Source organism: Lotus japonicus, chromosome 6 (genome assembly GCF_012489685.1).
Source record: "Lotus japonicus ecotype B-129 chromosome 6, LjGifu_v1.2".
NCBI classification, from domain to species: domain Eukaryota; kingdom Viridiplantae; phylum Streptophyta; class Magnoliopsida; order Fabales; family Fabaceae; genus Lotus; species Lotus japonicus.
In genome coordinates this window covers 58,258,900-58,275,919 of record NC_080046.1, presented here as the reverse complement: position 1 = coordinate 58,275,919, position 17,020 = coordinate 58,258,900, and the positions used below count along the sequence as shown (strand labels likewise).

Below are 17,020 nucleotides of genomic sequence, written 5' to 3'. Positions count from 1 at the left end.
TAAGCATGTCTGCGTTCTTGCAGCATGATATGATCATGCAATAACTAAAGTAAGATCTGCATAAATTGTTTAATAAATTATCTTCCATAATATTAAATTAATTTCATGGCTTTATAGTGGGGATAACTGGTAGGTCCTCAGCGTCACTCATTCATAGGTACATTTGTTACTTCACTCAAGTTTAATGGTACACGCTTAAGTTTTGAGATACTTGTTTGCTAAGCGTGGTTAATGTAAAGAGTGGAAATTTCCCTCAACTTGGAGTAATCTACATCAGGATGAACAAATTTGTAGGGGTAGTGTGTAAGTCATAAAAATATGGCACACTAGGAAAGAAAAGAAAACCAGTACTATTTTTACCTATTATTCAACACAACTGTATTCATAGATACTCGAACCCAAACCTCTACTTTCAAATAATGTTCTAAGCTAAGGCATGTTGAAATAATATATGGGTGGAATATTAATCAATGTGCCATTTAAGCAAGTAGTGGATTTGGGTCATGTTCCGACAAGAATACGTGAAGCTTGCCGAGCTGAGTAAGACTATCATCATCTTGTCTAAACAAATGTATACAAGTTTGATTGGAAGAATGTGAAGTCGATCGAGTTGGTGGCTAGGTGTACATCCTAGGATTTAAATAATAATGTTACATCCTAGCAGGAAATATACCTCAGATTTTTGGTGCATATCTGGAAAGTGGTAACAATATATGCATGCCCATTTGCATAGTTTAACAACAATCTTGCACAATAAAAATACCAAAAAAAAAGAATTTCAACGCAACACGTAAGGATAAGAGTAAGACCAAAATGAGAATTAGTGCTTCAGTCATTGATAAAGGGAAAATCTACTATTTAATGATAACACTTTGAACACTACCACTAATTAAATGCTTATAAAAAAAACTACCACTAATTAAATTAATCTAGAACTTAAATTCAAGCGATATACTAGCCACAAGCAAGCCAACAAAGATAGTGACGAAACCTTTTTAGTTGCACTGGGAAAAAATGGCACATTGTTAGATGAGCAGTGCTAATATATAAAAGGGTGGTGGACTTTCAATTTGAGAGGCCAAAATGAAATAGAAAAACGTATAATGTTTTATTGTTGACTTTTTTAGTTGAAGATGAAGGGGTTGTTCAATATCTGATTTTGGGTTCAAGATGAAGTTGGATGATGATGAAGACGATGATGAAAAGTTTGTTTTGATTTTAGTTGAGTTGGGTGTCTAATTTAGTGATTAGGTTATTTTGGGGAGGGAGGGGGGGGGGGATTTAATTTAGGTTAGTTTATTAGGTGATTGATTTAGTTATAATTAGTAATCTGAAATTTTGTGTCGTGTTTTCCGATGCACCAAAAAAATAAGTAGTCTCAAATTGAGGATTAAGTTTTTTTTGTAATCTTTATTTTTTAATGAATACTTTGAAGTAAAATTAGTTATTAAGTGTAAAATAAATATTAATTCAAATCACACGTGGGAGTGCCCCATAAACACTAATCGGACAGGTAAGCAAGTCATCTGAGCTCAACTAGGGCCAATATTTCCTTAAACGCATGGATAAAAAACAAAGTATTTTTTGGGGAGTGATGAAAATGGAAGCAAGAATAAACACATGACCAATTTGATAATTGACCTTTTCGACATAATTAATGTAATTTTTTTTTGCAAATTGTTTTAATAAGTTTTGAATATTTCAGGAAGAGTATTTACATTTCAAATAGTATCTAAACCTTAAATAACACTTTTTTTTTCAGTCTCTATTCATATTACATCTATCACTTTTATATTTTTCCTTCTTATCTTCTGACAATAAGGTGTGCATTTTGCGGGAGGATTTTGGAGTACTTTGTAGTCGTCTAAAGGGCCGCAAAACAAATCATGCGACGGTTGTAAAAATGATGTATTAACATAAAACGCTACAAAATGTCACCAAGATTCATTTGTCTTTTAGCCGTGTTTTGTTAAATTCAGCAAAAAAAATGTCACATCTTCAGTTAGAAGATGCACTAAACCCTTTAAACCTAATACTACTTTCCTCAATCACATCTAACTAAAATCTAATTAGTACTGACATTTTGATCCAGTTTCTTTGGGAGACTAACAATTGTAACCTTAGGGGGAACCGGTAAAGTTTCACTTTCCATGCAGTGATTACTCCAAAGCTTGAACCTCCACCTCCTTTTATAGCCCAAAAGAGATCCTCACCCATCAAAATTCTATTTACTATGTTCCGATTAACATCTACCATTTGAGCATCAATTACATGATCAGCTGCAACGCCATCTATATCTATATATATATGAAAATAATGTTTCCTTCTAGAAGCCTATGCCACATGGCACCCCCAAATTCTTCCAGTTTCCCTCCAAGAAAAAAAAATCCTTCCTTTTTTTTTTCCAACATAAAACCACATGACTCACATAATTATTGTTATCTAATTTAATTTTCAGTTTTCTTTGATAAACATAAAATAGAAACAATTACAAAACACATGCCTAACATTCAAAAAATTAAACAATACGGATTGAAAATTATTTTTTTATTAAACAATATGGATTCAAAAAAAAAATTTAGGAATGAAACACATGCCTAACATACAAAACCCAGATTCTTTTTTATTAATTTTTTTTACATCAAATCTATATATATTAACCCAGCTTTTTTTTATACAAAATAACTACAACACAGCTGTTAAAATAAAAATCGCATGATGTTTTAACAGTATAAATAAATAGTGCAAAATTATAAGTTCAACCCCATGTTTAACACTATTTATTAGCAAAAAAAAAAATAAAACACAGCTTTTAAAATAATACCAAAGAAAAGATGATTTGCAATACAAGTATATTAAAAAAATTCATTCAAATAATTTTTAAAAAATTTCTATTTAAAAAAAAACTATTGTTTTTTTTTTTAATTTAAACAGCCATTGTTAATTCGGTCAAAATCATAAAGTTTGTACATAAATTATAAATGTTTTCCTATTTTTAATAACCATCAATCCTAAAATTGATTGCATCATATGAAAAGAAGGTTTTCTTCTAGAAATCTATGACACATGACACCTCCAAAGTTATCTATTTTCCCTCCAAGAAAAAAAACCAATCTACTTTTTTGTCACAACATTCAATCATAACTCACCTTAATTATTGTGGTCTAATTTATTACATTTTAATTTTCAGTTTTCTTTTATAACCGTAATTTTGAAAACATTGCAAAAATAATGCCCAACACTCATTGAATTAAATAATACGAAAATAAAGATTTGAAAATAATAATTGCATAATTTTTTAAAATATTAAATGAAAAATTATACATTTAACAATTATATGAAATTAAGAATTTGAACATTTTAATTGAATAAGGTCTTAAAAAAACTGATATTTACGAAAAAATAGCATGAAATCCATATTTGTTTTTACAAATATTATCAAAAAAACAAAAATATTAAAATAATAATTCATTAATTTAAAAAATAAACATATATTAATAAAAAAAAATATTGACATTCATATGTCATTTTTTATATATATTAAAATACAGCTATATTAAAAAAAGTCATTCAAATTTCAATTTTTTTCCTATTTTAAACATCCATTAAAACAATCATTATTAGGTTTCTCCATACTCATTATTAAGTTTCTCCAATCACTACATAAATTTCAAATTTTTTCCTATTTTAAACAACCATTAATGCACGTTCAAAAAAAAACGTTAATGCTAAAATTGATTGAATTATATGAAATTAAGAATTTGAACATTTTAATTGAATAAGGTCTTAAAAAAAACTGATATTTACGAAAAAATAGCATGAAATCCAGATTTGATTTTACAAATATTATCAAAAAACAAAAATATTAAAATAATAATTCATTAATTTAAAAAATAAACATATATTAATGAAAAAAATATTGACATTCATATGTCGTTTTTTATATATATTAAAATACAGCTATATTAAAAAAAGTCATTCAAATTTCAAATTTTTTCCCTATTTTAAACAACCATTAAAACAATCATTATTAGGTTTTTCCATACTCATTATTAAGTTTCTCCAATCACTACATAAATTTCAAGTTTTTTCCTATTTTAAACAACCATTAATGCACGTTCAAAAAAAAAACGTTAATGCTAAAATTGATTGAATAGCTTTTAAAAATAATAATTGAATATTGTAATAAAATATTAAATAAATAATGAAAAGATATAAATTATACATTTAAAAATTATATGAAATTAAGGATTTGAACATTATAATTGAATAATGTTTAAAAAAAAAAAAACGATATTAACGAAATTGACATGATCCTCCTGGATGCTAAGGTTTATTTACAAACAAATTCATGCCCTTGCGGTTTTTTAGATATGAGCATGTTGATCTGTTTTCAAAAAAAAAAAAATCTTTCATCCATATTTTTTTTAACGAAAATCCAACAATTTCCAGGGTGACAAGATTCACGCTACAGTGTGGAGCAGCCACGTTGTAAAATTTGAGTCAGCCTTAAAAGAGGGGGTGTGCTATGAAATTGTCATTCTCAGCGTCGCTATCAATAATTACAAATAGACACCTTGCACTCATCCATGCAGGTTGTATTTCAAGTTGCAAACTGAAGTGAAACCTATAGAAGCTCGAAAAATTCCCTATTATGGGTTTAGCTTCGCACCATATGGTTCAATATTTGAAAATCTTAAAGAGGACGAGGAATTGATCGGTATGTGTAAAAAGTATTTGTATTTTTTAAATAAATATAGAGATCATCACTTTTAATATTTTGATGCAGACGCCATAGGTGTTGTCGTAGCCAAATGATAACTATCAGACTTCAAGAAAGAAGTTACTACAGTCAACTATATTGTTGTTGATTTGGATGCTCTAGAGTAAGTATTATATTTAAAATTTCCTTCAATTTTTTAAATTTAAACACTATTTATTCATTTTATCAATTAAATAGCGGAAGTGAAATCCTAAGGTGTACACTGTGGGAAGATTTTGCTCAACAATTTTTACAATATGTTGCTGAAGGACACGATGGTCCAGTGGTTCTTATTCTGCAGTTGGCTAAAATGAAAATGTACAAAGGTACTGACATATATTACCAAAAAATTCGTATTTTATTTATTAGTAAATACTTGGGTGTGTAGGATTATATCTTCCAAGGTGAATCTTCAGTCATTGACAATTATATGTTGCTCTATCTAGAGTAAAAAACAAACAAGGGCTACAGATCCTAATAGAAAATCATGATGATCTACCTTCTGACAAAACAATTCATGTTGTGTACGAGGGAGTATTTTCAAATATAACTCTATAAGGTATGGTTTATAGAGTACTATATATTCATTTACATTCGGTATTATAAATAATTTATGTGTTAATATGTTAATTCTAACATGTAAAATATTTTTGGGTGTTTAGGTGGGTTGTATATTATATTTTTTCATGCATCATCTGAGTTTAATAGGTTCAGGGAAGGAAGAACAACCGTAAGTATATAACGTACATGATTCTTTGTATTATAGTCATATAGTTTTTTTTTATAGGCAAATGTTAGTGGTTAGTTGTTAGTAAGTTAGAAAATCCCTTCAAATTTCCCTTCCAGGATTCGAACCTTGGACCTTCCCCTCCCCAACCCTTATGTCCCCTAACTCTTACCACTTGAGCTAACTCTCGGTGACATTATAGGCATATAGTATTCTATGAAAATAGTATTAATTTTTCTTTTTACTAAATAAATATTACAAAATTCACTTAATTATATTGGATGTGAATTTATGCAGGTCAAGAAAGCATGCACGAAGCAACAAAGGATTTGTGTCAGAAGATTCTGTATCGCTGTCTTATGTGCAGTTCATGTTTTACACCGCAATTCCGCTCCTTGCTGTTCTTTATGAATGAAGACCATTTGTTAATCTTTTTTAGTATTACACAATAATCTAACCATTGGTTTCATCAGCCTTTCAATTTCCACTTCAAGACTTTAGACATTACGCTCGAGTACATTTATGTATGCCTGTTTACAGTATCTATCATTCAGATTGAGTGCTTTTATTGAAGGAAAACAAATTGAAAATAAGGACTCATTGAACTAAAAATAAAGAAATAGAAAGATCACCTGTTTTACTGCTCTTGAACTTGCACCAGAAACTCAATTCTTGATCATCCTTTTCTGCCTCCTATCAACAGTATTTTCCACCATGTCCTCAAGAGCCATCATTTTCCTTCCATGTTTTTGTATATTAGACACATCATAGGTGGAGGAAGTGCAACTTGGTTAAAAGCATCAAAAAAAATTGAGCGAAGCACAGCCATTCAACAGGCTGCTTAAGGCTGTTCATATTTTATAAGCACAAAATGAATGAAATAAAGAAAACGCATGGAAGTAAGAAGCATGAAGAAATTAAGAAGACAAATTGAACTGTTGGAGAAAAAGATATGGACATGGCGTAATCATTCTCTCTTTTTTCCAAGTCTTTTGGGTCTCACCAAATATAAACCAAGCAATACATTTTTTTTGGGTAAGCAAAATTGTATTGAAACAAAACCAGTTCCAAGCTAGAGAATCCATGGAAGAAAGAAATGGTGCAGGTTTTGGGGTTGATGAATTTTACGATTGAGAGAAACATAGGGTAAAAATGTCGATTCTGGAAAATGCTGATGGAAGATAAAAGGATGAGCTTTTTGGGGCCATTTTGTAATGTGAGAGAGAAATCATAATGAAAAAAAATGTTCAGATAAAATAAAATACATTTTTTTTGAATGGAAAAAAGAACATTAAAACATGGACGAAGGTTGTTGAACAACTATAGAAGAGATATAATTGAATTAAATTGTCTTTTTTTTTTTTAAAAGAAATTTGGTGGTCAATGAGTCAATCTATCTAAGATTTAAGAATTTAATTTCAAAAAAACATTTGGCATCCTTAATATTATATCTTCTACCTTTCGAAATAAAATTATCTCTCTCTTATTCATTTAACAAAAAAAAGTTATTCCTCTTATATTTTATTTCACAACTTTATAGTTTGAAATTCAAATGAATTAAAAACATATTTTGACTTTAAACGTTGAGTGAATTTAAGTATTTTAAAAAAAATCTTAATTTCTTTCATAATTAATTAACTAAAAATTTAGGTTAATTAATACAAAATATTCACTATTAAGAATATATATTTGAACCATTTGTTAAAAACATATTTACTAAAAAGATAAAAAAAAACATTATAAATATGGTTAAATGGTTAAGTATGTATGCCAAAATTTAAGTAAATAAATACTTTCAGTTTGGTTTGGATCGGTTCGATTTTGAACATGGGAAGAAAATATCGATTTTTGCGGTTTTCGGTTTTTTTGGTTTTGATTTTTTTGGATCGGTTTGAGCGATTTTAATTGGTTTGGTTCCGTTATGAACATCCCTATTTCATGATCCTATTATTTACTCATTCTTCTATTGTCGATTCGCAATTATATATTGTTCACCCCTTTTTTAAATCATGAATGGGAAAGACGGAAATCCTTCCATTTATCTGCTTGGATTGATAAAATGGATTTTTCCTCCATCGTCCCTGGTAGCCGGTGGTTACCAAAGGTATGATCAAAGAATCAAAGACAACTTTTCAAAAAAAAACAAAAGAGCCAAAGACAAAAGACTAAAAAGGGGAACGAGTTCAAACTTAAAAGTAATAGTCACTTGAGACTTTATTCAAAAATAAGAGAAGTCTTTGGATCTAAATAATTTTGGTAAATTATCTATTATTTTAGTTTATTTAATATGGGGATTTATTCCTATGATTTGATTTGCGTTTTATTAGAAGTGGGGTTTCATTTTTTTATTACATATTGATTTCTCTTTGAAATTAAATTTTTGAATCAAAATATATATTATTATTATTATTTATATTGTTATTATAAATAGAAATATTGATACGAAAAATGATCAATCGAATATTAATAGTTAGACATGTATTAAAAAATTAAAAATACTGATTTAATTTAATGTATATACAAAATTTTTAGTGAATCTAAGTCTTATAAGTTAAAAAATTTGAATTTTTTTATATTTAAATAAGTAAAAATTTATGGTAGATTAATACACAATTATCAATATTAAGAACATATAGTTGAAACAATTATTAAGATATATTTACTAAAAAGATCCAAAATATAATATTACACGAAATTTAAATTGTAAATAACAAAAGTCACCCGTGCAGGGCACAGGTAATTCCGCTAGTGTTTTCTGAAAATGGTGCCAGACCCACCTGGGAATCCATGAACATTACTTTGATTTGCAATAGCATAGTAGAATTCTCCAAGAGTGGCACCTGATTGAACCCATGCACTTTCATCTTCGATGTCTGAGATCAATTATGAGGAATGAATCAACATCAGAGATGTAAGAAAGGCCCTCATAGTCATGACCGCCGCTTCGAATTCTTACTTGAAGGCCTTGTTTCACTGAACAGGTAATTGCTGCTTGGATGTGGGATAGTTCTTGTGGTGTAACAATGAGGTTTGGTTTTGGTATTGAGCTGTCCAGGAATCTGGGGTTCCTAATGGAAGATTGCAGATGAGATTCCTAAGATGAAGTGTTCTGTGTGAGTACTACTTCTTCTTTGAATTTTCTAAAGTTAGTGAAAAACATTGAAGGAAAGCCCTTTCAATGTCAACAGAAATGGAAGTTTCAGGGAAAATTGAGATGATGAAAATGGTAATTGATAATACTTTAGCATAAGTAAAAGCCATGTTTATTTTTACACTTATGCATTCAGAGCTTAATTCTTAACTACTTAAAGCTAATTCATGTGGCTATTTAGTGCTTCAGAAAAATATGTAGGGTGGAGTATTATTTAGTTTAGAAGAATACTGACCATTCAATAATATTTAGTTTCTTTTATTTTTAGGATTACTTAGACAACTAGAATTATTTCTAAAAAATAAGGTAAACAATTATCTAAAATATTATTTGTCCATTCGGGGTTAAATAAACAGTATATAAAAAAGTGTATATTTATCTTTTACTATCAAATATAGATGCAAATGGAGAAAAAACTGTAACACAACTGGTAAATAGTTGAAATCCTTACACATCTAAGACATTTGTGGGAGAAACCTACCGATTTAATGTGATTTCAGAACTTCGAGATATTATTCCCATGGCTGTCAGGTGTCGGCTATTATGATGGGTTGGAAAAAAATATAAATGCAAAGGCAAATCTCTGCTATATTTTGTTTTGGGAATGAATAATATAGCCTAGTTAGGGCTAGTACTTGCTAGCACTTTTTTTTTGGTACATCGGAATTTAAATTGCATTCGCCAGGGATTGAACCTTGGACATTCCCCTCCCATCCCATATGTCCCCGCTCTTACCACTTGAGCTATCATTAGTATTAGGTTCGTGTAATAATTAAATGATTTAAATTAAATATTTAGTTTATAATAAAGTCTTTCACTCAAATAGTACCGTGGGCTAGAAAATTGACCAAAAAAATAGTATGGGCTCATATAGTACTAACTTTGGTGTGATAGTTTGGAGCTTTTAGCCCATAGTTTTGTCTAATGCAGCAGTAGTCCATCAAGGTCATAATAGTGAAATACCTCATCATTTTTGTTTCTGTAGTTATTTGGTAACAAGTAACAACTAACAACAATCACTCTCATCACAACCAAGAGGTTCTCTCTTGATACATGTATCCTTTTATACATGTAAGTTAGGCATTTCACTAAAAAATGGCAAATTGACAGACAATCGACTTTGTGGCTGAGAGATTGACAAGGTACTGATAAATCCAACACCCTAAATGTATGCATGCAATTTCCATCACAGAATATTCTATTCTTTAAAACATTGTAATTGCCAATGCTTATTCCTTTCTTAATAATCAACACCTCCCCAGCTCAAATCATACTGTCTGAGGCATAAAATAGCCGCATGAATTAACTATAAGTAGCTAAGCCCTGAAAATCCATATAGGTGTGTATAAACAAACATGGCCTTTACATATACTAAACTAGCACTACTATCAATCACCATTTTCATTTCAATTTTCCTTGAAACCTCCATTTCTTTTGACATTGAAAAGCCTTTCCTTCATTGTTTTTCCTCAATTGTAAGAAATTCAAACCCAACTGAAGAAATAGTACTAACTCAGAATAGCTCATCTTATGAATCTCTTTTGCAATCTTCCATAAGGAACACCAGATTCTTGGACAGTTCAGTCCTAAAACCAAACCTTATTGTTACCCCACAAGAACTATCCCACGTCCAAGCAGCAATTACATGTTCAGTGAAACAAGGCCTTCAAGTAAGAGTTCGAAGCGGCGGCCATGACTATGAGGGCCTTTCTTACATTTCCAATGTTCCATTCCTCATCATTGATCTCTCCAATTTCAGGTCCATAAGCATCGACATCGAAGACGAAAGTGCATGGGTTCAATCAGGTGCAACACTTGGAGAACTCTATTATGCAATTGCAAATCAAAGTAATGTCCATGCCTTCCCAGCAGGTAGTTGCCCCACTGTTGGTATAGGAGGACACTTCAGTGGAGGTGGATTTAGCACCATTTTCAGAAAACATGGTCTTGCAGCTGATCATGTAATTGATGCTCAAATCATAGATGTTAATGGAAAGATACTAAATAGAAATTTGATGGGTGAGGATCTCTTTTGGGCTATAAAAGGAGGAGGAGGGTCAAGCTTTGGAGTTATCACTTCATGGAAAGTAAAACTTGTACATGTCCCCCCAAAAGTCACAATTTTTGACCTCCCCAAGAAGTTGGATCAAAATGTCAGTGAAATTTTCCAGAAATGGCAAACTATTGCTCACAAGCTTCCAGGGGAGCTTTTTCTCCACTCTGTTATGGGAGTTTCAAATTCACCAAAACATGGTGGAAAATCTGTAATTGTATCATTCACAGGACTATATCTAGGGATTGCTGAAAACTTGCTTCCATTGATGCAGAGCAATTTTGCTGAATTGGGTTTGCGGCGCGATGATTGCACTGAGATGAATTGGATTCAATCTGTTCTCTATCTTGCAGGTTATCCAATTAATGCATCATTGAATGTGTTGCTTCAGAGAAACCAAACATTTGGAAGTTTCAAAGCAAAATCAGACTATGTAAATGAACCTATTCCTAGAGCAGGTTTGGAAGGGTTGTGGAAAATGTTACTTGAAGAGGATTCACCATTGTTGATCCTGACACCTTATGGAGGGAGAATGAGTGAGATTTCAGAGTCAGAAACTCCATTTCCACATAGAAATAAGAGCATATTTGGGATTCAGTATTTGGTGAATTGGGATAAAAATGAAGAAACTAAAATGCATGTAGAGTGGATGAGAAGGTTATATGCATACATGAAACCTTATGTTTCAAAGAACCCAAGAGGTGCATATTTAAATTATAGGGACCTTGACATAGGAGTGAACCGAGGTAACACAAGCTATGAGGAAGCAAAATGTTGGGGTTTGAAATATTTCAAAAGTAATTTTGAAAGACCGGCAAGAGTAAAGGCTCAAGTTGATCCTAGCAATTTCTTCAGGCATGAACAGAGCATTCCACCTTTGTCAGATTGATGTATTAACAACTCTTATACAATTAGGAAAAATGTATTTTTTTGACATCAATGTTTTAAAAGCAATTTGTAAAACTAATTATTGAACTAGCTAATAAATATGAATGGTGCTTACCACGGTCTTTTTATCTAGGGAAAAAGATATGTCTCTGCTAGGGTTTTTACCACGGTCTCCATCTGACCCACAGCCGCCACTCTGTTGACCCACAGCCGCCACAACCGTTTTCTTGCTTTTCCCGAGGTACGTTGCATGGTGCTGTTTCTGTACTGTGCATCGTGGTGATTCCGATTCTTTCTTCTTGGCTGCACGATAGCCATTCTATTTATGTTTCTCCATCAATACCTTCGAGCTTCTGTTGGTTTCCGCTTCTGCTTCCATGGCTCGGAATAGAAACGTTCGACTAGCTGGTGCTGAGAGAGAGGTTTTGAAACTGGGGAGAGTACAGGTGTAAGGCTCAAGTTTTAACGCTTTGGATAAGTGAATAAAATAAAAGAGTTATTTGATTAAGATAAATTTGGGAAGGAAAAAGGTTCAGGAAAAGTCCAAGAATTTATCGAAAAACCGATAAGAGTTATAGCACGACTAACATACGCTTAATCCTAGGTCAAAGGTATTAGTGAATAGTTAATTTACACTTTAGGACACGATGGAAACTAATTCCAAAAATCCTCAGAGAAATGTTAGAACTTCTCTTTTCCGTCCTTAAAGAATCATTTCGATGCGAAATCCTGGAAAGTACGAACGTCAAATTCCAATTCTCGGAAGTTTGCCGAAACGGAATCCCTGATAGTTCGAGAAACCTAAGATCGACAGACGATGAAGACTTTTTCTATTCGGAGCTGCAAATGAAGATTCCACCCGCGTTCTCCTATTTCTTTCGTCATTCCTAATCTTTCTTCAGAAGGAAGTTTTCTCATCCGACGATCACTGCAAAAAGTAGTTTTTCGGGATAAACCGACTTACACCGACTTATGCCGATTTTGGATCTTTTGGTTTAATTCCAAGAATCCTGTTTTGAGTTCTGGAATTCTGTCGCCATAACCTATCTTAGAATGCGCAGAGGAACGCGCAGGAAAAATCAGAATCGCAAAAAAATCATTTTTCCGTTTTTTCCAAAACCTATAAATAGCTCGAAAATTAGATTTTTTTGAGAAAAAACACCCATTTCCCCTCCCCAAACCCGCGAGCACCTAGAGAGAGAGAGAGAATCCGGATCTTCGTCGTTTCTTGCCCGTTTGCTTCATCGATCGTCACTAATCGAAGACCTCGAGGTAGGTAAACTATACTCTCCTTCGAATCGTCGTTTCTGTCCACTTCTCCTGCGACTTTCTGAGTTCAAAATTTTGGGGTTTTTGAAAAACTGTTCAAATCAGCTGATTTCAGCGTCTAAACTTCTTCCCTGCATGCTCCTGAGCGTGTTCTGCGGATTAGATTTTGTCAAATGTCGACGAAATGCCGTCGGGATCAATTTCTACCCTAAATACCCATTTTTCGGCAAAGTCGCAACCTTTACGCTCTAATCTATCGACTTGGCTTAGTGCTAGTAGGATTTGTTGTCATAAACGTCGTTGTGGACGTCCCCATCCAATTTGTTTTTCAAAAATCCAATTTTGAAATTCTGAGCTAAAAATAATGACCAAACTACCCCTATATCAGTTTTCGATCCGAAAATTTTTCCGAGCCTAGAACCGTCTTAGTTACGGCTTACGTTAACCTAGGAACCAAGTTTGATCGAAGAAAAATCGACCCTCCCAATTACAGGAAGTGGCCGAGAGCTATATCAAGGGGGGGGGGGAGAATCCGATTTTTCGAAAACTTGTCTTAACGCGTTAGATTGTCGTACCACGGAGGTAGTAGTGTACTGTGTAACCCTAGGACTCTTTGATTGCTGAGTTTCTGACTCTTGGTGTTGATTTCTGTGATTTTTGCTTAAGGTTCGTTTGAGGAGATTCCCAGAGATCAAGGAGAAGAGCTTGAGGAACATTTCGAGGAAGAAGCTGGAAGACCCACCGGTGAGGGCTACTCTCTGAATTACTAGATAATGCTTTAGGTGTCGACAAGTTCGACTTGATTTATGTGTTATGCACTTAATTGCTAAATGCCTGAATTGTTTCTCTGGGGCTTCAGCCGACCTTGTTGAGTAATTGATGCCATGATTTTGTGTGCTAAATGATTCACATGCTATGTGCTACATGGTTAACTTAGGATGTGTTGGAATATGCTGTCTATGCTTTTGACTGAGCTGTTTTATTTATGCTATTCCACTTGTGCCTGAGATTCTGAAGAGTGAGGTTTACGGGCAGGTCATGCCAAATTTTTATGAGATTTTGAGAGAGTTTTAAAAGGACGAACGGAGTTCGGACCTTGTCAAGCTCCAATGGATCGAGACCTTCTCAGGGAATTACTTGGGATTATGGGAACTTGAAACTCATAGGGAATACGATAAGACTAAAAAGGAGCTATTTTTACAAAGAAAATTCATAAGATATTAAACAACCTCTAAACCATTAAATAAAGATAACAATCTCGGATGCAAGCTTTGGATTGAAGTTTAGTTTTGGAGAACGAGAAGTGTCGTCGGATCCAAGTGTTGAGAAGATTGCGAGTTCTGGGTATGTTGATACTCATTCGCTCTGGGAGCAGTTTGTTTAGCCATCCAAGGGATGAGCCGAGAAGCTTCACTGAGGTGTGAGACCTTGTGAAAGCGTGATACTCCACTGAGGCGTGAGACCTTGTGGAAAGCATGGATCTTCACTGAGGCGTGAGACCTCGTGAACAGCATGAAACTTCATTGAAGCGTGAGACTTCGTGCAAGTGTGTAAATTCACTGAGGCGTGAGACCTTGTGAAAGCATAAAACTTCACTGAAGCGTGAGACTTTGTGAATGTGTGAGACTCCACAGAAGCGTGAGACTTCGTTAGAGCATTGATGACTCGAAGAGTTGTCGTGAGTGGTTGCACTCTTTTGTTTATGGTTAATTGTATTTTGTCGCAGAATCGACATTTACCTTAGGGTATTCTTTTAGAGACTTTAAGTTATCTAGAACACGTGGCGACGTGTCGGGTGAGGTCGGAGACGTTGTTTGGCTAATCACTTGCATTCATGCACTCATTTTGAGGTTAATACACGGCGTGATACCGGACCTCGGTGGATTCCAAAATGGTCATAAGACCCGGATTTCCATATTTAGGACACTACGGTGGTCCTCAGTAGCAGACGGAATGGCAGACCTACGGGTTCACTGCTGATCTGACTACTTTTGTGTGGTGTAAGAGACGCCCGAGCGGAATGGTCCCACTTTGGTCGGTGTTAGGGCTGACTCGATGGTGTCCATCCTTCTTCCGGAATGCATTTTGTTACCCAGCATTGCATTTCATGCAACATACATGCTGACTTAGTTGCTGAGTGTGATTGGTAACTGTTTATCCTATTTTTGAGGCATGCTACTTGTTTTATGGTTCTTTATATTCATTGTGATACATGCAACCCTAGGAATCTATCCCACAACTTATAAGCCTGAGCGGCAAGTATTTATTAACCTATAATTATATCTGGTTTTATTATTTATATAATTCTTTGGAGTTGACCCTCGCGTCTACTGTGTGTGTTTGGGCGGACTACGCCATTTGTCAGATGAGTATGGGGGATTGGTTTACCATGGTCAGCCCCTCGGGGGGGACCAGGTACGAGATGCTTGATCAAGACGACCCAGGTGCATGGTGTTGGGTCCAGGTGGGCCAGCATCCTGCCTGCAGGTAGCATTCGAAACGGGGCGCTGTCTGCTACGCTATAAGAAATAACGTTGCGCCCTCACTAACACCAATTGGTTTTGGCGTAGTGGTAAGCGCGTGATCCTACAAGTGGTATCAGAGCCAGGTCCCGTGTTCGAATCCCACGGAAGGCATGCTGTGCAGCTAGTTTGGCTGGCAGGTGCTGGGGGGGGATTGTTGGGTCCAGGTGGGCCAGCATCCTGCCTGCAGGTAGCATTCGAAACGGGGCGCTGTCTGCTACGCTATAAGAAATAACGTTGCGCCCTCACTAACACCAATTGGTTTTGGCGTAGTGGTAAGCGCGTGATCCTACACATGGGTGGTCGATCCCGAGGGCCACCGTGCGACCTACACCGGTCGGGTCATGGAGGACCGTGTCGACCGATTCGGACGTTTGACGGAAGGGGTGATGAGGAGGCACATAGTGAGCTTCAACCTGCCTCCAGGAGTACACTGTGGACCCGGCTTGGGAGTACCTCCACCGCCACCATCCCCTTCGGATGATGAGGACCCCTCTGAGGAGCTGCCAGTAGGTGGGGCTTCGACGGAGTCCAGTCCGTCTGCTGCTGCTGTCGTTGCGGATCTCGTTCCGGGCCCCGAGCCCGAGAGGCCAGTGCAGGAGCGCATTAGGGTGGACAGAGAGGGCAGTGTTGAGTATGTCGACTTAGTCGTCCTGGATGCAGATTCGGATGACGACCGCGCTAGCGCGTAGGATCGAGTGCTAGTGTGGGCTCCTCGGGTAGGGAATAGTGTAGGAGTAGTGTCGATGCTCTGACCGTCATGCTTCAGTTTTGGGGACAGGGTAGTTTCCTACCGGTAGCTTTTTGTGTGGTTTCCTATGGGGATCACAGAGAGCTGGTTGGATTTTTAGGGGGTCTTTTCTTAGGCCGCTGGGCCAACTTGTTCTCAGATTTTGAGGTTTAGTGTTGCGGACACAGTATTTTTACCTTGGACGGTACATATTGCCTTCGGGCGTTACTCTTTTTCTGTCACCCGTCACTGGAGGTTACTCGTGACGTGGTAGTGTTTAGTGAGGCATGTATATATAGTTGTATAGTAATTCCTTTTATCTTTTGTTGGGGAGTTTATTGCTTTCTGTCTTTAGTTATATTGTCGAAAAAAAATAATTCACGTTTTTTCCGCTTAAGTATTTTCTTTTGGTTACTAAAGTGACGCCACCGAAATCGGGGTGTTACAACAGGTCGATCCGGACCTAGCCCAAGATGTCTGGGCCGTGGGCAAGCTGCTATGCCGGGGAGAGTTCCAACCGAGGGCTCTGAGGAGCGTATTACTGCGAGCGTGGGGACCTTCCCACCATGTTGAGTTCAGAGAGATAAACCAGAACTTATTCCTTTTCAAGTTCTCTAATACCAGAGAAAGGAATTTTGCTGTGCGTGGGGGACCTTGGCTCTTCAATCGCTTCAATGTCATCCTCCAGCCGTTCCGGGTACATGAGATTCCTGCTCAGGTACCGTTGGTGCAGACACCGTACTGGGTGCAGGTCCATGACCTTCCAGTTTGGCTCAGAAAGCAATCGACTGCTCAATCTTTGGGCAGGGGGTTTGCGGGATTCATTGCATGGGACAAATCGGATTCCAACCGGTTTGGGGAGTTTTTCAGAATCAGAGTTTGGGTGAACGTAACCGTCCCTCTCCGGCGAGGCCAAGC

General features: G+C 35.4%; 1 protein-coding gene across 1 annotated transcript; it reads left to right on the top strand.

Annotated features, from left to right (window-relative positions):
- Positions 1-9,995: 9,995 nt before the first annotated feature.
- Positions 9,996-11,621, top strand: LOC130724436 (tetrahydroberberine oxidase-like). The gene has a single exon (XM_057575656.1). The coding sequence runs from the start codon at positions 9,996-9,998 to the stop codon at positions 11,580-11,582; it is 1,587 nt and encodes a 528-aa protein (XP_057431639.1). The 3' UTR covers positions 11,583-11,621.
- The last annotated feature ends 5,399 nt before the right edge of the window (positions 11,622-17,020 follow it).

What these genes read in the sequence shown, in the direction of transcription:
- LOC130724436 (XM_057575656.1), top strand. Translation starts at nt 9,996, where the DNA reads ATGGCCTTTACATATACTAAACTAGCACTACTATCAATCACCATTTTC.